General features: G+C 38.2%; 3 protein-coding genes across 4 annotated transcripts; 1 reads left to right on the top strand and 2 right to left on the bottom strand.

Annotated features, from left to right (window-relative positions):
* The first annotated feature begins 336 nt into the window (after positions 1-336).
* LOC141822378 (uncharacterized) lies at positions 337-4915 on the top strand. Its single transcript, XM_074709826.1, has 5 exons — positions 337-650; positions 1961-1982; positions 2069-2430; positions 3462-3496; positions 3607-4915. Exons 3-5 carry the CDS (start codon positions 2103-2105, stop codon positions 4495-4497), a joined length of 1254 nt encoding a protein of 417 aa, XP_074565927.1. The 5' UTR covers positions 337-650; positions 1961-1982; positions 2069-2102; the 3' UTR covers positions 4498-4915.
* A 748-nt stretch (positions 4916-5663) lies between these two features.
* On the bottom strand, positions 5664-16041 carry LOC141822010 (tryptophan aminotransferase-related protein 1-like). The gene is made up of 5 exons (XM_074709418.1): positions 16031-16041; positions 6783-7089; positions 6430-6707; positions 6058-6359; positions 5664-5911 (listed from the first exon to the last, which is right to left on the bottom strand). The coding sequence occupies exons 2-5, from the start codon at positions 7074-7076 to the stop codon at positions 5727-5729; spliced, it is 1059 nt and encodes a 352-aa protein (XP_074565519.1). The 5' UTR covers positions 7077-7089; positions 16031-16041; the 3' UTR covers positions 5664-5726.
* On the bottom strand, positions 8519-19057 carry LOC141822008 (polyribonucleotide nucleotidyltransferase 2, mitochondrial-like). 2 transcript variants are annotated; one of them, XR_012601230.1, is made up of 17 exons: positions 18695-19057; positions 17999-18154; positions 17747-17917; positions 17419-17544; positions 17184-17345; positions 16907-17026; positions 14734-14871; positions 14455-14617; positions 13088-13213; positions 12788-12918; positions 12327-12546; positions 12135-12218; positions 11288-11367; positions 10755-10898; positions 9593-10183; positions 8875-9295; positions 8519-8610 (listed from the first exon to the last, which is right to left on the bottom strand). XR_012601230.1 is itself a non-coding variant. In XM_074709417.1 (16 exons), exons 1-16 carry the CDS (start codon positions 19055-19057, stop codon positions 9194-9196), a joined length of 2877 nt encoding a protein of 958 aa, XP_074565518.1. In that variant the 3' UTR covers positions 8704-9193. The 2 variants fall into 2 exon arrangements, 1 of the variants encoding a protein (XP_074565518.1); XM_074709417.1 differs by lacking the exon at positions 8519-8610 and having other exon boundaries at positions 8704-9295.
* Between the last annotated feature and the right edge of the window lie 162 nt (positions 19058-19219).

Here is a 19219-nt window from a genome sequence, read left to right as displayed (position 1 = left end):
TTAATAAAAATTCTTATTTTGGAATGCGTACAATAATAAGGCCAAGTACATCTTAAAGAAAAGCCTTCGAAAAAGGAAAATCAATTAATACGAGTTCGAGTTCTTGCATCAAGTAAACTGATAAATGAGAAATATTAGCCTCACTTCTCCATCGCACCCGGAAAACTTACCTTTCTCGTGTTTTATGATGTATCAACAAGTTCTAATCAAACGGTATCAAAGGCGAGTATAAAGTTGGGCTTTTACTATGCACGTATGGGAGTGACTAAAATTGATACTCTTATATATACACATACCCCAGTCTCATCCACCCATTTTATCTCTCTCATCTGGCAGAAGACGAGGAGAGGAGAGGAGAGGAAGCGGATCGGGCGTAGTGTTGCGAGAAGAACCCTAATCTTCGTTTTGGAGTTCGGGATTTTCGATCAGCGTTGTTGGTAACTCGATCCGGGTCTCCGCGAGGCCGATTGAACGGCTGCGAGAGGGCGGAGGATTGCGCGGAATTGATCGGACACCCACCAGGCCAACTTGGCTGATCGAGCTTCCTACTGGCGGTCTTCTCCGCGGAAGGCTCACCTGGATCAGATCGGCTTCCTGATCTGTTGACGCTTTCTTTCACTTTACCAAACAGGGTTTCTTCAGCTCGTGAGGTACTCCGCTGGATTCTTCTAATAGTAAATCTCGGCTCGTAAGTTCATTAGCTCTGTTATTTTATTTAAATGATGCTTTTATTGGAATTCTTGATTGTTGGGGATCTCATGAACAATTTGATTACTGACCTTTGATGGTGTGTTTTTTTCTTTGTATCTTTTGACGGACCTCTTGCCTACTTTTAGCTGCCTCTAAGTTGTTGGACCGCCAAATTTGTGTTTTTTATGGCATGCTTTATCTATCAAAAGCTATTGGTTTCTCAAAATCCAGAATTTATGGCATCTTATGCCGTCTCATATTGCTCGGATTGCATTGTAATCATAAAAACCTTTGCAGTTACTGAATCATCGTAATGGATTTTTTTTTCCTGAATTTTTATAAGTAATACCTTTTTAAAATTTCTTTTTGTCGATTTCTTTCTCATGGAAAACTAGAAGAAGAAAAAAAAAAGAAAATTCACGTGGGTGCTTGACTAAACTTTGATAAAGATACCACTGCTTATAAAATTCTTTCGTAAGAGTTGATGCGTTACGGTAACTGACTGTTTATAAAGTTTTGCCAGGAATGAAGAAGGCTAATGACCCACACTCTTACATTCTTTTTCGAAATTGACCTCATTCTGTTAGACTAAGTGCATTAGCATACAATTGACTTGCATTAGAATTTTTGTGTTTACCACTTGCTCTTGTTTGATCCTTTGTTTTTGTGAACTTGATGAGGAAGGAATGCTATCACTCTTACTTGACTAGAAAAGTTGGGAGTCTTATTGGGCCACTAAACCTACTTGTTGGACGAATGATATGTTGCATTCCTGACTTTTTTTTTCTTATTATTCTCGGAAGGTACTTTGTTCTGTGTAAAACAATTACAATTATTTACCGATTTAGGTTAAGCCCCACTTAGGATGATGATGCCATGACTTTTCCTTTTGACATTTTCATTGTTTCATACTATCAAAGTTGAAGGGTCATAACAGTGACAAAAGCATTCATCTCTCTCCTCCCCACGCACATACAGCTTCTGCTTCTTACCTTTGAGAAGGGCTGTACTAATCTTAGTGCTTCTTATGCGTTCCTTTGGAATAAGACAAACTGAAATTTGGTCATGCTTCTTGAATTTTTGGATTTTGTTTCCTACCTTCACCTAGTGGGATAAGGCTTGATTATTGTTGGTGTGTTTCCTACCTTCACTGAAATTTTAAATATTTATTTTATCTCCTTGTGTTTGTCATGTCTTGATGATTTGGATGATCTACTTGTGTTTGTGATTTTTTATATTCATTTTAAAAAACTACATTTTTTTGTGATAGGTGAAGCTGTGGTGGGCTCAAGGTTTGTCATTCTTTTCCAGGCTCCTGATGATGCAAAAGATATTCATATTTGTACTTTTATAACACTGATATTTGTTTCCCTATTAGATTTCTATAAAATAAATCAGTAACGAAAAGCAATATGGGGGCCAATTGTTGTGTGGCGGTGAAGGATAAACACTCGCCAAACCCAGCTCGGCTTGATGTTTCACTTTCAACATACAGAAATATAAGGCACTCTCCTACTTGGAGCTTTCGGTGGGACAATCGAACACACATAGAGGTTGTCATGGATAACACTCCTCAAATCTCTTATCATCTGGATGCTGGAAATGAAGTTAAGAATGAGTTACTTACTGAAGCAGAAAGATTGTCTGACAAGGCTGGTCCATCAACTGCTTTCCAATTACAGAAAAGTGAAAAATCTATTAGGAATGGAAGTGCTGGGATGGCAACCAATGATACCTCAGGTACATTTGTCATCTTATTGTCCTTTGCGAAATATATGTTTCTGGATGATGAATAGACAAAATAGGTAGCATAACTTTAGCACAAGTCTTCATTAAAATCATTTGCAAAGTTGAGTTTTGTTTATAGTTTTCCTAAGAAACTAAGTGGAATTATTAGTCTTTGTTTTTCTCTTAAATAATAAAAATGTTGATGAGGATTTCATCATCATTGTTCACTCTTCCAAGACATCCCATATTGTGTCAACTAAAGAGGTTGCTCAGTCTTCTCGAATAGAGGGTGCTGTTTGTCTCCAAAAATGTCATTTCTCACGGATCTATTTTGTTTACCTATTCTCATAGATCTATGTTTGCTTACTCTCAAATGATTCTTGGTCTATCAAATTTATTACCAACCCAAAATTGTGACAGTTTACTTATTTGCCTGTCATTATCTATGTTTTGATCCAAGTTATTGCTCTAACTTGTAAATCATCACTTGCTTAGTGGTTTTAACATTTAACATGTCTATTGATTATTTTGCAATTTAGTTACGTTGATTTGCCCTAATCTGTGATAAGCTAACCATTGTTGTACTTGATGTAATCTTAGTGATCAGAATATTTAGTTGTCAACTCTACTCACATGTGGTTTTATAAATGTATGATCAGAATATTCGTGATAAGCAAATTAGTGGTTTTATAAATGTATCATTTTTCCTCAATTTGGATGTTAGGATAGACTCTTTTTTTTCATGTATTTTGTTTCCATTCCCCATCTTATTGTTCGCATTGGTTAAGTGAGAAATCGTAAGCTATACCTATGAACACCATAACCACCAAGCTGCTGATTGTTTTTTTGGCTAAGGAGTTGCTTCATGGTTATGTTTGTATTTGTTATCAGATCAACATATGATAAGTCTGGTAATAGTTGTTTGATGAGGGATTACTTCTTTGGTAGCCTTTCTCAAAGAAAGGGGAAACCTAGTTACGGATTTTAGTTAGGTACAAATCTCTTTCTACATGGATTCGAATAACATTATTTTCATTCAACAGATGATCAATCCAATGGAAGCACAACATCCCCAAAGGTGAGATTGAATATATATCTGTATATATATATTTCCATATCATCATCACAATTTGGTTGCTGTGAACTTAGTGAAGTTGTTGTCATGTTTCCGTCTTGTTCAATTTCCAGAGAAAGAGCTCTCCTATGCCTTCATTCTTGGCACCAAGCACTTCCGATATGAAGTCAACATTTTCAGTGCCTTCAACTCCTTCCCCTTCATACACAGCAGATCCATCATCTTCAAGGTGTCATCGGCTTCCATCCGATCCAACTTCTTCAAGAAAGGCTTGCCGGTCGCCGGGCTATCAACTGTCTCGGCAGATCTCTGACAGCAGAATCCCTTCTCTACAGTCTCTCAACAAAAACAGTTCTCCTGAGGGGAGGCAGTCGTTTGTTCTCTCTCTCTGCAGCAATGACTTTTCCACTGGAGGCTCTCATGGTGGATCTTCAGACGGTTGGTCCATGCGAACATTTTCCGAGCTCGTGGCTTCTTCGAACAGGGAGAGATGGTCATTCGACAGTGATAACCTCACTCCCACCAGCACTAAGATTTCCAGCTCATATTCTCATCAAAGAACACACAGCGGTCCTGATCAGCAGACTTGCAGAATATGCTCGACTCTATTAACAGACCATTGCGTGGTTGCCATTTTGGTTTGCGGGCACCTCTACCATGCCGGGTGTTTGGAGAAAATGACCACCGAAATCGACCAATACGACCCGCCGTGCCCTCTCTGCACACATGGAGAAAAATCTGCAGCCAAACTGTTTAAGAAAGCCGAAGCCAAGGCTAAGAACAGATTCTCAAGGATTGGAGCAGCTGACAATGACTCCCAGGGAAAAGCACTACTTTACAATAGCCAACCGGCCACTGGAGCAGGACTCAGGAATGGAGCTAGTTCTAGCACAAAGTCCTCATTTGGCTTGAGGAGACATTTCTCTCTTGGCAGACCATCAAGATCAAGATCCGAAAGCGAATCCAAGAGGAAGAAAGGCTTCTGGGGAAGATACCGCGGATGATGATGACCTCCGATGATGGCTATTCGTAAACCGATACCTGCATCCTATTCTCCGTTCCTCGCACCGGCAAGGAAAACAATGTTGAGCAATGGTATGGCAGGCAATGTCTCTTGCTTGCCGGATTCAGTATGGTTTCCGAGCACCAACCATATCATGTAACGTAACGTTCCTTGCCACAGGAAAGCCAAAGCAAGGGCAAGTTTACAGTTTAGGTCGACAGCGAAGAGTAATCACATTTCCAGTTCCACTCCCTGGATCGCAATCTCTTCCAATATTCCCGGATCTATCGAATGCCTTTACTATATCATAATTTTCCTATGAATTCATTTCTATTTCTTGGATAATAACTGCAAGTTGTTCTCTTGATCCTTGTTCGTTAAGCATGTAGGCACATGCAAAGTTATTTTTAATTTTAAAAAAAAAGTAGCATCAAATTTTTTTCTTCCTTTTTTTTTATATTATTAATTTTGGGGATTTGAACTGCAAGTTGACCACGCGAAGTCAAAGCAAGGTTTGACTTTTTGAAAGTAGTGCGCTCTGACCTACCCTAAAATTGCGGCGGGCGTGCATGCGATGGTCAACTGGCCGCAAATCTAGAGGAAGAGAATCCATCCATGGAACTCGCCCAAATTTTAGAATCTCGATGATCGAATCCAACCGCTATAAAAGAGACTCCGTGAGATATCACCAGCAGGAGAATCCAACCACATGGCGGCGAGGCTCATCTCCATTCTTCTTCTGCTTCTTCTTCTTCTTCTTCTCTGAGCTCCTCAGCCCTGCCCTACTCGTGCAGTAAGTAAAGCTCCTCCTCCTCTTCCTCCTCCATCCCTGTCTTGTCTGATGTAAGTGAATTTCAGTTCCTCGCAAAATGGCCGCTGCAGCCACGGACAGACTGCCATGCGACGAAGGGTCGGAGGACGATCCCAGGGGCAGCGGTGGGAGATCGTCATCAAGCGGGTGGCGGAGAGGGTACGCGCCGCCCACGCCCACCAGCGGGAAGTCAAGGTCCGCCGACGCCGGCGCTGCTCCTCCTTCCCAAAACACATGAGCGATCGATATGAATATGAATCCTCTGCGATTAATTATTTCCTCTCTTACTACAAAATAGCGCGATCGATCGAACACTCTCAAATGATCGTTTGCAAGCTTGTAAACATGGTGATGATAATAAGCAGTACAAATTCTTCCTTCCCGAATGTATCGGAGAGTCGCCGGACTGTGGCTCGTGATCAGGACATCGCTGCGAGCCTTTGGACGAAGAGGTCGAAGGCCTCGTCGTGATCGACCATGCTGACGCGCGCGTACCTCGCCTCCTTCCCGAACCGGCTCCCCCCTCGCACCATGATTCCCTTCTCCTTCAGATAACTCTCCAGGTCCTCCACTTCCTCCTTCTCGCACTTGAGCCACGCGAAAGCTATGCATATACACGATTTCGATAAATATAAAAGAAATCAAAGTTCAAAATCAAATTTTTAGGAGGATCGATGTCGTCGAAGAAGATGAAATAGAGAGGAAGGAGAGGAAGCAGGGGAAGAAAAAATTATTTGTGGAATCGGTTACCTGGGAGGTTTTCGGACACATCGCCGGTGAAGTTGCAGAAGGCCGGCTCGAAGGAGGGCGCAGTGAAGATGCCGGAAGCCTGCACGGCCTCCGTCAGCTTGTGCCACCGGGCGGCCAACTTTTGCCTGCCGAAGTCGAACAGTTTCATCTCCTTGTCGGGGTTCGGACTCTCGTATCCGTCGGACACCAGCTGGAGAATCTTCGCTGCCCGGAGCTGCGCCTCCCTCGCCACGCCGATCGTGTTCAGCTCGATGTACTGAATCATCCTCTTGGCCACTGCCCTGTCCTTCACGACCGCCCACCTGCGTTCGAGATCACGTTAGACCTCGCACTACAACTTGACGACGACGACGATGGCGGCGGTGGAGGTACCCGATACGAGAGCCGGCGTGGCCGGTGGTCTTTGAGAGAGTGAAGAGCATGATGTCGTGGTCCGCCGGATGAGTGATCGGAGTGTACTGAGGCCAGTAATAGGCCAAGTCGTGGACGGTTTTCCCCTCGCCGGAGCAGAGGACTGCCTCTCTTATCGAGCCGTCGGGGTTGTTAGGCGTGCAGACCAGCTCGATGTACCTGTCGCCGGCGAACTTGGATGCGTCTCCAGCCCACTTGTGCAGCGGGGACCGGAGGTAGTCCGTCAATGGTGGATACGTCTGCAAATTGAGCGAAATGATCGATCGTTCATTTTTCAGAAATTAAAATCGATCATTTGCTTATTTGTTTCTCACAGAGTAGAAAGGAGCGAGCGAGACGACGCTCATCGGCTCGGCTGCGTCCGGCGGAGACAGGGCGTACAGAGCTGCTTGGAACAGTTGGCTGGAGCCCGTGCCGACGATGATGAAACGGTCCTCTCCGGCGACGGCGTTGCCGACGAGACGGTGGAGACGTCGGATTTGGTGAGCCAGCTGCGGTTCCAAGAACCAGCAGAGGTTGGTGACGTCGGAGAAGTAGCTCAGCGACGTCCAGCTGGCGATCGAGATGTCTGCCGCCGCCCCCGCCGACTTCCAGAAGGCCTCGTACATGGTCGGATCTCCGCTGTGTCGATCAATTAAGCAGGAATCAAATTTAATATTTAACAAAGTCAATTTATTTTTATTTATTAAATATACACTAGATTAAATAAATAAATTTAAATATATCTAGATTCAATTCGTTAATATTTATAAACAAATTTAAATTAGAAAATTTGCAGGAATAATATTGATATACAATATACATAAATAAATTTTTAAAAATCATATTTATCAATAATTTTTTAATTAAATTTATAAATAAATAAATAAACTCTCAAAACAAATGGATAAAATTATAATATCAAATTCATTAATCAACTAAATAAATTTAAAAAATATATAAAAATTTTAAATTATTAAATAAATTAAAATTTAAAACTTGATAATATCTAAACGAATCAAACTCAAATGAAACTACTTACCGATCAAGACTGACGATAACATCTTTGGAGGTGGGGCATTGGCCGGACAAGGAGCTCACGTTCCCGCTCATCTTTTGGATTATATTTGAAAGCGGTATATGCTTTTATTTTGTTTGACGGTCGCTATGAACAATGATGCATATATAGAGGGGAGAGGAGAAAAGTGTCCAAATTCAAGATAACTATTTAAGGGACTTACCAATTTTATCCTCTCATCAATGCATCTTTTTTTATTATTTTTTTAAAAAAATAAACTACCAATTTTATCCTCTCATCAATGCACCTTAATTGTAAAAGAAAAATATATATATATATAATAAAAATAATCGCATTTTTTTCTAAAAAAAAATAGCTCTAGAGGTTTTCTTTAAGAAAACATTGATTATAAAATTAAAGCAGTCAAAAAATTATTTTATCACTTTCCTTTTTGGCTAATTATTTTTGACAAAATTATTATGGAAACATTGTCTTTAAAAAAAGACACTAATACTCCATAACGACCACTCTTTATGTATATCTATTTATAAAAAATAAGAGTTAATTTCATTAAATTTTGCTTTCACCTACTAAACTATTTTATATATTATTTTAAAACTTGACTAGAAAAGTAGATAAGGTTAAATAATCCTCCATTTTATATTAGATAACTGCCATATTTTTTTTTATCAAGAAGTATTCTATTTTTTAAAATAAAAATTTCTTTTTAAAATCAAAAGTTTCATGATGTTTTTCCTGATAAAAATTCAGATAGATGAAGATTGAGAACTGCACCAATGATAATTTTTTGACCCTTTAAAAGCATTTTTGGTAACCTTAACTAGATAATTCTTTGGTCTTTTTAATTTTGTTAATTTTGGATAATTTAAAATTAAATAATTTAGAGTTAAATCATCATCATCGTCGTCATTAAATTAGTGTTTACTTGAGCATTGCTACAATATCAAACAACCCAACTCATTATAAATGTCTATAATACTATTGAATGAGGTTAGAGATCTACAAACTTGTTAGAATCCACCATCATCTCAAACCACACTTGAAGATCTAAATTCAACGACTATATCATATGGTTAAACTTTTGTGACCCAGAATGTATTTCCTTTCATAAATTAGCACAAACCCTGAAAAAAGAAAGGCAAAAATGATTAGCATGAATTGATGTTAGTTTATGTTCACAAGAACATCACAAGCTATAAAATAGATGAGCACTAGACTTCTCAATCTTTCATAGATTTATCACTCTCCGACAAACAAACAATCTACACGAAGAAACTACTATTAATCTGAAGCAAACATAGCATACAAAACTTATGCACCAACTCAAAGATTGGATGATTAGAGATAATCATTTAGAAAATGTTATCGTATCCAATACATTAACTGACCTTAGCAAAAGGCGAAGAAGTCTCTGCAGTTTTAGATAATGTACACTTGTCCGTCAACTTACAGTTTGTAATCTTTCATTTGTCAAGACGGTTCTTAATGCATCAGAGCAACAATTGTTTTCTGATAAGCACAGGTGGTTGTATGAATCAATGCCGTGCGGGGTCGTCTACGATAACATTTGGGAGAGTATTTTGCGAGTTCTTTAAGTAGGTGTAGATCTCCCTCTACATATAAGAGGGTTCCCATGTTCCCTTTGGCTAACCTTATCCCTTAAGGACTTTTGATAGTGAACATGAAAGGCTTCAATTGCAATATCACTCATTCTTCCAAAAGTGAGAAGACTGGAATTCCCTTGCTAGAAAAGCTTGAACACCTCACCTGAAGCTCTTTGCCTAACTCGAAATCCTTTTTGCCATTCATCTGAGACCAAAAAAAAAGTGCTTTAGTTATCTCTAATAGCATAAACAGCAAATCTCTAATAGCATATAGCAAAATGTTGTAGTAAAAAACTCCAGCGCACACATTATTAAAAAACTACAAAACATGAAAACATCTTAAAGTAACCTTGTCATCATCCATCATTGTAAGCAGTTTACTTGAAGTTGACTATTTTGGAAGAAAGTGTGAAAGCCAATCACAAATCGAACATCACAAGCGGTACAAATATCGCTGGACAATTGCTGTATGAAGAAGATTTGCAATAGAGAAAGAGAGTACCTCAAATTTGTACATTCCCCGAATTCCACTAGTTAGTTCAAGTACTAAACCATGTGCACGGATCTGATATATCTTTGCTATCAGTCTATCACCAATCTTCAGTGAACCTGCTTGTATGCTACCAGTCTTATCTTTGGTTCCATTGGAAACATCTTTCTCTTTCTTGCTTTGTCTCTTCTGCAAATTTGAACTCCCAGCATCTTGAGGTGAAGCATAAGGCCTAGGAGATCTGCTAAGTTTTCGAGAAGTGGTTTTGGTAGCTTGACCAGCAGCAAGTTCCTGAGCTTCACATTCTGCAGCACTCAGTATTACTACTGCTGGAGATGAATCTGTGATGGATTGAATCTCATTACTTTCACCTTGTACAACATCTGTTAACTCAATATTTTCTGTGCTGGTGGCTACGTTCTCTGATGGCGAGGCCCAAACATTCATTGATTGTTTTGCTGGAATAGGATCATGATTAACCATGGAGCCTTTCGTTGGGATAGTAGCCTTCAAAGATAGTTTGATGTTTCCCCTTAAATCCTGCCCGATGCACATTACAGACAACTCTTGTCCGACAGATAAAACATCACAAATTTTTGATACCTGACAAAGAAAACATCAACCAGTTGATTGAATCTAATAAAATATGGAACTAACAATCATCAAGGAATGAACCAACATAATGGGGAAAATGATCTCCATATTAAGTTCGAAATTTTCCTTTCTAACCAGAGGCAATTGTTTCAGTTCTGTACCTCATAATAAATGGATAATATGCAGACAATATCATACAATGAAGCTACAGCAAGAATCGTGAATTGAACAATAACGAAATTCTTAGTTATTATATACTGTGAAACCATCAACAAAAAATATATGACAACTATGAAGTTATTTTTACAAGTGTTGGATTCACACCCTTCGTACCTCTAGCTTCAAGTATCATTTTTCCCAATTAGGCTAATGAGCCTTAACAAAATAAAAGAATTTCACAGTTATGCTAATGCAAGTAACAAGTTAGATCAGTCCATGCTGAAAGACGTGAGATCAAAAGCATCACTTAACGATCATGGGTACACAAGTTAGAGGTACAGAACTGATCAGTCCATGCTGGCACAAATGTCTTTCATAACAAAATGATAAGGAAATGCAAAAAAAGAATGGCAAGACTTACTGGTTCATGTGCCAACTCAGAAATGTGAAGAAGACCCTGTTGACCACCATTGAACTCAATAAAAGCGCCATATTCTTTAATTGAAGAAACAACACCTTTGTACGTGCCACCAACTTCAATTTCACGTCCTATAAGAAAAGTGATCTGCAACGATATAACAGTTTACAGTCAAGTGAAAGTTTGCAAGTGCAATGGTTTCAGAACATTTAATATCGCGTTGGCTACATTTAGAATAAATAACAACAGAAATTACACACTTTTGGATAATAAAAAACAATCACTGAAGGCAGGAAATGCAACTGAAAATAAAACTGGCAATGTCTAAATAATCACAACTCACAGACCTGTCAAATGAATAATGTGTCTCCAAATTTCTGTTCTAATAAGAAGTTCATATACTAAGATTGAAAGGGTAACAATTGAGAAGTAGAATGGACAAAAGAAATAAGAGAGTACTTTATAAAGATAAGTCTGAATGGTGCATCAAGTCCGGATCATATACTATCATTTCCATGCAGATTTCAAGTCAGTACCTTTTCTTGAGCTTTTTCCATAATAGATCCAGTTTTTGCTACAATAGTGACTGTCCCATCACTCACAGAAACACGTGCACCTTGAAAGAGTAAAGATTAGTTTATGAAAAACCATGCCTACATATCATCCAAACTGTAGGCATAATTCTGATTTGCAGTCTCAATTAGCACATATTAACTGAAATCATTCACCTAAACTAAACAAGCATTAATAAAAAGATTTCAATAAACATAACTTTTAAAGAGAAGAACATAAATGAAGGATGCACTGAATGGACTATCACCATTTATCAATAGGATTTGTGCACAAGGCATTCACTATGTAACTAGTACAAGAGCACCTACCAACATGCATCAGGCCTGACTGGTACTAACACAGGATACAGCATTACTAACTATAGCATATAAACATTTTCTATATTTATGTAGTATAATACAGCATACAAACACTAATTATAGCACAAATGAAACAATGCCAAATATTGTTAAAACATGAGTAAGATTTTTCCCATCTTATGTGAAAATCTTATTAATTATTTAAGATCAAAGTTTCATGAATAATTGCTCTAAAGTGTCTGAAAGAGAATTTGAAGCGCTGACAGCTACAGAACTTCAACTTTAAGAACTACCCAGACCAGAGCAGATTGAGTTAATTGATTCTTTTCTCATACTACAGTAGATGTCTATTAAATAATTATATCATACTGAATCCAAACAAATCTAAAGCAGCAACACCATTTAAATGGATTAAGATTTTCTCCTCCGATGTGAGGTAATGTTCAGCAAAAACACCAAATTTACAACTGGAAAACACAGGAAACCAAAGGCATTAGTTTTGATATGGCACCTGTTTCTTGTTCAATCCGCTTTCTTTGATAATTCAAAAAACCAATAGATCGTCGAAGAGATTCAGGATTAAGTTTGAAGGTGGCTGCAGAGAGGCAGATTGTTAGAAAAGCAAAACAACTTTTTCCTTTTTTTTAACAAAAACTTGTAACAAACAAATCAACCATAAAGGAAAAAAAGAAGAGTGAAAAACCTAATCTAGGTGTGCTTCCATCGCCCATTGTACGAGGTGCACTTATTTTCTCTTCCATGCGATTAAGAATTTGAATCCGGCCCTTTCTTGCAGGTTCTAAACTCTCACAAATAATGTCTAGAGGTATTCCAGCAGGTTTTATATCTAGTTGGATTGCAGTAATCCCTTTCCTAGTTCCTGAAATTTTGAAGTCCATGTCCCCAAGGTGATCTTCAAGACCCTGTAAACACAGAAGAATCAAGTATAACAACAAGCATGTTGAGGAACAAAGTAATGCTAAGGAATGGAATTATGTCTTCTATTGGTAAGGGAAGGGATAGAGAGAAAGACTAAAGAGATAGATAAGATATGAAAAAGGTCAAACAAAATCTATCTTTGACCAGTTCGACCATTGTAACATATTGCTGGTACAGTCATGTATATAGAAACAGAAACGTTTGACAAAGGCAATATGCACTTACCAATATGTCTGTCAGTATACGATAATCAGTAATGTTTCCAGTGGATGGATCCACATCACTAATAAGACCCACTGAAACTCCAGCGACATGTTCCCTTACTGGAATACCAGCATCCATCAAAGCCATACTTCCTACAGAGAATATATAAAGATGCACCGGAATTTTAGCTAGTAAAAAACATGCTAAATGCAAAAATAGCATTTTATGTACAACTGAAAGATTAATTAGATTTAAGCAAAAAAAATCTGTAATTGAAAGATCAGTAGAAAGATGAGTGCACAATTGACAGAGTGATGGTACCTCCACATACTGTGGCCATTGATGTTGAACCATCAGAAGCCATAACTTCTGAATTCACACGAACAGTATATGGAAAATCATCCTCTGGAGGTAGCACAGCAAGCAAAGCTTTCTCGGCAAGAGTTCCTGTTAAAGGAAAACATGGCATAGTAACAGGCCCAAAAAGGAAAATAATTTTTAAAACTTGAGAAATTCCATTATATTATCTGCCAAATATATAAAACATTCTTAAGGTGAGCAAATGCATCCAAGCAAATTCTTAATAAGATATTATTCCATGTGATCTGGTATATGCTGCTTCTTTGAACATGAATGTGATAAAATATAAGCAGAGGTGCAGATAAGGTTCTTTCAAGTCTCATCTATTTCCACATGATCTTGAATGTTGTGAGTACCATTACTGATCTAATAATACAACATAAGGAAAAAAGAAAAGTACAACCATTACTCTGACCCAATAATATAACGCAAGCAAAAAAAAAAACAATTTCTACGATTGTGACTCACCTACATAATACTTGAAGTTGAAGATAAAAAAAAGTAGCAGAAATACCAAAAAAGGACCAGGAAAAGAGGAAGAGGGATAAACAATCTTATATAAAGGTCTATAGGAATATTATGTCAGATCAGCCATTAAAGTTAAAACATGTCCCTTTTATGTAATGCAATATTGTCACATCATTTGAGCTTGGTCACAGTGTTCCCAGAATTCGAGAGTGATGATACACATCACAAAGTTGAATGCAATTAAGTTTAATAAATTAAAGTGAGCTATCCCTCTAGTTTTATATAGCAATTCTAGTCGACTTACCATTAAGTTCTCTTTAAATATGTTCATATCATCATAATGATATTTCTTTTTTCTACCCTTTGTTGGGGCTAAAACTGAATTTCCAAAGACAACATCATAATTCATCTTTATTTAGATAGCCCATTGGATTCACTGCATTATTCTCATCTCGACTCTAGTGGTTCCACTGAGTTCTTTGTGCTTGTTTTTTCTACATGATCTGCACTTCATCAACTGGAACAGTTTCTAATAATTCCAAATGCATAACACAAACCACTGATAGAACATGCCAGCAGGCAAGGGAAAACAAAATGAACAGAAAATTTAGAGCCAAAATACAAAGAAAATAAATGTTCATTTCGCATTTAAGTGGGCTATGAAACATTCACAATTTCTGTCAAAATTAGTGCACCCAGCCCCAAAGAGCAAAGGCTAACTAGGCACATTCTCAAGTACAGTTCCATGTGTATGTTAAAGGTCACATCACATCATACCAAGAATATAATGAAAAGTAATGTCTATGCGAAAAGAAAAAAAACAGTACCACTTCCAAGAACAAAGTGACAAGATGAAATACCATGTCCAACTTCCCGCCTATTCAGTCCACCTCGTTTAGCAACTTCATTGATAGAGAACGGGGGAAAGCTGTAATGAAGCATGAAGCGCTTTGTCGGCGGCCCAACTATTGAGTCTAATCGCTGTGCGTCTCCAGGAGTCCCAAGTGTAACAGTGCACAGGACCTATGATCACAAAGTTGGTCATTTTGTTCGATGGAACCAGTAATCTATAGCAAGTTAGGATGACAAACAAACAAATATTCACATAGAAGAACAGAATTCAGAGTAAAATTTCATACTTGAGTATCTCCACGAGAGAAGAGTGAAGATCCATGCAGCATAGAGTATATTCCAGATTCACAATACAAGGGTCTAACTTCATCAAGTTTTCTGCCATCTACTCGAAGTCCTTTATCGATAATCCTCCGACGAATGATCTATTCATGTGGCAAATTAATACAAAGGAACCATTTTTTCCGTGTAAGGATTTTCTCAAAGAATCCAAACATGATAAAAAAAAGACCATTATTTTTCCCCAAGTAAAGTTGAACACAAGTGTATTAAAATCACAAATCATGACAATTTTATGAGCTTTCCTTGAAACAAGGCAGATGAAAACGAAAGACAAGTAATTTATCAAGTGCAATCATGACAGTAAAATCAGTTGCTTTATGTGGAAGAAAACATTAAACTTCCTTAGAGATAAAAAGATAATCAATTGTTACATGGCTGAAAGGGACTATTTTCTAGTTTAATGAATATAGAATTTCTTTACTGAACAAATCCAAATAGTTGATACAAGCATAATTGTACAGCTAGATGATGATTTGCTAAATAAATTCCGCTTGAAATGTACAAAGGAAGAAAAGAATCTTACAAGACTAAATTATTTATGATACTCTACTAAAACACTTCTCTCAAGCTGCAAAATACATATTAACACGCTTTAGTTTGTTCCATAGCTCAATGCAATGAGGAACCTCGTGAAAACCTAGTCAAGCTATCGAAAAGTTAATCTTTAGCAGAGGTGTGAGGAGTCAATCTTCTTTGACAGAATTGCATCATAAATGAAATGGAAATAACCTCAATATGAGGCCTCTAAAAAGTTTGATTCAAACTCTCTCTTCCATCGCAGTCTTCACACACATAATCTCCAAGATACAATGAACAACAATCTTTGCCTTTTAGTTTTCCAAACGACTGCATTTCCACAACTGGGCAATATTAATGATATAGCCTTGAATATAGCTCAATGGAGGGATTGAATTCAAGTAGCTAACCCCAATAGTTGGAACAAGTATGACTTGTTGATGATGATGATGATGATGATGATGATGATGATGACGACGATGACTAGCTATTTGGGTTGCCTAACAATTGTAGATTTATGGTCACTAGTTCAAACAGCATATCCACATCAATATATGTATCAAAATGTAAGTGTCATGATCTTTTACACAATAACCTTCCTCCACGAGCTTCATCAATACAGTGAAGTCAACCAAACTTCTCAGTGATTGTTCAGGGCTCTACATAAACTAAAAATATTCTAACTGCAAAATATGCCTCAGTGAAGTAAATGAAGCTGACAACTACAGCTCAATATTGAGAACAAGGAATATCTCAAATCTAATGGAGGATTGACTGTTTTGGATCTTAGAAGTCCAATTTCTTCAAATAGTTCAGTAGTGTATACTGCTGTGATAAAAAGAGACAATTAGCTGTATTAACACCAAAATATAAATATACATCTTGGACATTCAAGACCTTTTGTAACAATTATGATGCCCCGGGATGAACAACTGCTAAAAGGGGAAAAAAAAGAAGAGGAACCATGTGGCTGACAATGGCTGACAAATAGGATTAAAGGACTAATACACAATTGTACTTAATATCTATACTGAGACAACATCATCTGAGAGGAACCAGTGGCAGAGCTGGAAAGTTATGAAGTAGAGATGGTGAATGAAGCATGCTAAGACAAGGGAAAAGATTGGCATAATATTAAGCTCTGAAAAATTAGTATCTCTCCACAGATCTATTCATCCTCAAATAACCTTCTTAAGATGCATGAGGGGAAGAAGGCTAGTCTGACAGACTAACAGAGAATAAAAACCCTTATTGTGGGGGTGGCATCCCTCCCATGTCAAAGCTGAGTAATGAATCAATTGATTCAAATAAACAAACGTATATCACATTAAGTTGTCCAAAATATCACTTATATCGAAGTATCAAATAAAATATCATGAGCCAACAGTTACAGGGGTAAATTATCAAGCTATTTGTTAAGGTCAAAGAAACATGTACTATTCTTCAGAATCTTAGTTAATCTAAGTCGACAAATCATCCTCCATTTAAACATTTAAGAATTAATGACTGGAAGTTTGTTCAAATGGATGCAACATTGACCATTTCAACTTTCATAAGATATGTACTTAAGCATGGAAGGAAAATCATGGACAAAATCACTACCTGTTTCCTAACCATGTCAACGGCTTTTGGAAGAACTTTCAAGCTATCCTCATCACAATCTTCTTCGAGTTTTGCTTTAACAGTTTGAGTGATCAGGTCTAATGCTTCACCACGTTCAAACTGATAGCATATGACTATAAAACTCAGTCATTTCAAGACATATTCAAAAGATAAAAGAATCAGTAGCAGAAGTTAAAAGAAAAAAAATGCATTTTTATTCTTTGAGGCCTATTCGAAGATAGGCGATCAAACAAAAAAACATATTTCATCATTGTACCTTTCCATATGATGAGTCTGTAAATACAGCTTCAATAGGTGCTTCTGCTATATTCCTTATTTTCTCCAATGTACTATCAGAAATCATTGAGAGCTTATATTCTCTCTTTTTCTTTCCTGCTTTTTTAGCCAATCTAATTTGAGGATCTATGTATTTGACAGCCTGGGCTCAAAATGCAGTCTATTAGGACTTGTATTGATGTTCAAGAAAATCTAAGAAAATGAAATATTACTACCTCTGGATGTGCAAGTTTTAATCCAGCTTGGAGGTCGTTTTCTGTGATCTCTCGTGCTTGTACATCTATCATTAGAGTACGATCCTTGGTACATGCATACACCAAATTGAGATCGCTGAGACTTAGCTGCATAGTATGGATAAATTAGTTCAGCCCGCAAAATCAGATTTCAACATAATTATAACAAAGAAAATACAATGACTCTAACAATACAATAGTTGATAGCAATATCCATACAGAGCAACCATAAAGAAGGAAAATACCACAAGTTTATGTAAAGCCTACAACCAGCTAAGGTGAAATTCAATTAAAAAAAACAAGATATTACCTCATCCATAGTTGGATTAAAAATAAATTTCCCATCAATCCTCCCCACACGAATAACCCCAATTGGGCCGTTCCAAGGAATATCAGATAACATAAGAGCAGCAGATGTGGCATTAGCTGCCATGACATCTGGATCTTGCTTCCCATCTGAAGAAAGGACATTTGCCATGACCTGTAAACCACGAGTGAACAGAAATGTTCGGATTGAGATATAAGAGTAAAGCCTTTGAAATACTTTCTTTAGCAAGCAAACCTGAACTTCGTGGTAAAAGCCGCGAGGAAATAGTGGACGAATAGGACGATCTATAAGACGCCCACATAAAAGTTCCCGCTCCTTGGGGGCTCCCTCCCTCCGCATAAATGTTGTAGGAATAACACCTTGAGCATATTGCTTTTCTTGATAGTCAACCTTAGAACAAGAAAACTCACACATAATTGACGTAAAAGCATACCTACAAAAGAAGTAGTTTAGCAGAGGAGAAACAAAGGTGAACAAGCATTGAATACTTGTGAGATGAACTGGAGGTTATCTAGAGTTTAAACAACATGTATAATACAGTTACAACTGAAAGGATATGCGAAGCAAATTACAGTAGCTAATATAGTAGCGGGTAGAAAACACTTTGTATCTCCTTAACCATGTCAATTGTCAAAGCCAATACTTCCATGCCAAGCACACATATTAAGCTTTAAAATCAAGGGAAATAATCTTTATCCAATAGGCACGTATCCAGCAATGAATAAACAGTTAGAGATGAACGATCAACTTCCATCCCCACCCTGAATAGGTAGCATATGAATCATGCGATTCTTCTCGAAAGAGAGGGCGAAAATAATCCAAAATTCAACTTTTAAGCGCACAATGGAATTATTAACGACATGACAAGGTCTAGCCAAAATCCCAAACGGAAGCAACCAAATTTTGCCCAAATACACAGCGAACGCATACCGTGAGGGGCAAAAAGTCGCGACCTCCATCACCTCTGGCTGACGCGACCGTGGAGAGAACATTAGTATCGTCCATAGCGATGACTACCGCTCCGTTCGCAAACCTGGCGATCTTACCGGTCTCGATGGAGACGGTGCGGGATCCGATCTCGAACTCCTCCCTGAAGGTCTCGAGAACCTTCCGGCCAGGCGAAGCTCCCGCCGCCTTCTCCGAAGTAGGGGAAGCGCAATCCAAAGTCACGGCGTTGCAGAGGGAGCGCAATTCAGAGGGAGAGCGATGCCGAGGACGGACGCCAGCAGACAGCGTGGCCGCCAAGAGAGGAATAGACCTCGGCCTCCGGAGAAATGCTGCCATCGCCGCCATCGGCTGCCAGAGCCAGGCGAGAAGGGTGAGCGAGCACTGAGAAGAGGAGGAGCGAGTGAAGGTTTTAAGCTAACTAGGGTTTAAGAGGGATTGAGATGAAGACGGTGGTCAAACAGCTGGCTTGTCTCTCTCGGGTCCGCCGCAACCCCACACGTGCCGAAT

Source organism: Curcuma longa, chromosome 2, assembly GCF_044706935.1.
Source record: "Curcuma longa cultivar G26 ecotype Majalengka, Jawa Barat chromosome 2, ITB_CL_G26_1.1, whole genome shotgun sequence".
In the NCBI taxonomy this organism is placed as follows: domain Eukaryota; kingdom Viridiplantae; phylum Streptophyta; class Magnoliopsida; order Zingiberales; family Zingiberaceae; genus Curcuma; species Curcuma longa.
This window is presented reverse-complemented; position numbering and strand designations above follow the sequence as displayed.

What these genes read in the sequence shown, in the direction of transcription:
- LOC141822010 (XM_074709418.1), bottom strand. Translation starts at nt 7,076, where the DNA reads ATGTACGAGGCCTTCTGGAAGTCGGCGGGGGCGGCGGCAGACATCTCG. An exon ending in CGCTCGCTCCTTTCTACTCT is followed by an intron (nt 6,708 to 6,782) that starts GTGAGAAACAAA and finishes CTCAATTTGCAG; the next exon opens with ACGTATCCACCATTGACGGA. An exon ending in TGTGTCCGAAAACCTCCCAG is followed by an intron (nt 5,912 to 6,057) that starts GTAACCGATTCC and finishes GTATATGCATAG; the next exon opens with CTTTCGCGTGGCTCAAGTGC.
- LOC141822008 (XM_074709417.1), bottom strand. Translation starts at nt 19,057, where the DNA reads ATGGCGGCGATGGCAGCATTTCTCCGGAGGCCGAGGTCTATTCCTCTC. An exon ending in TTGACATGGTTAGGAAACAG is followed by an intron (nt 14,872 to 16,906) that starts GTAGTGATTTTG and finishes CCACATGAATAG; the next exon opens with ATCATTCGTCGGAGGATTAT. An exon ending in TAGGCGGGAAGTTGGACATG is followed by an intron (nt 13,214 to 14,454) that starts GTATTTCATCTT and finishes TTCCTTTAACAG; the next exon opens with GAACTCTTGCCGAGAAAGCT.
- LOC141822378 (XM_074709826.1), top strand. Translation starts at nt 2,103, where the DNA reads ATGGGGGCCAATTGTTGTGTGGCGGTGAAGGATAAACACTCGCCAAAC. An exon ending in GGCAACCAATGATACCTCAG is followed by an intron (nt 2,431 to 3,461) that starts GTACATTTGTCA and finishes TTCATTCAACAG; the next exon opens with ATGATCAATCCAATGGAAGC. An exon ending in GAAGCACAACATCCCCAAAG is followed by an intron (nt 3,497 to 3,606) that starts GTGAGATTGAAT and finishes TTCAATTTCCAG; the next exon opens with AGAAAGAGCTCTCCTATGCC.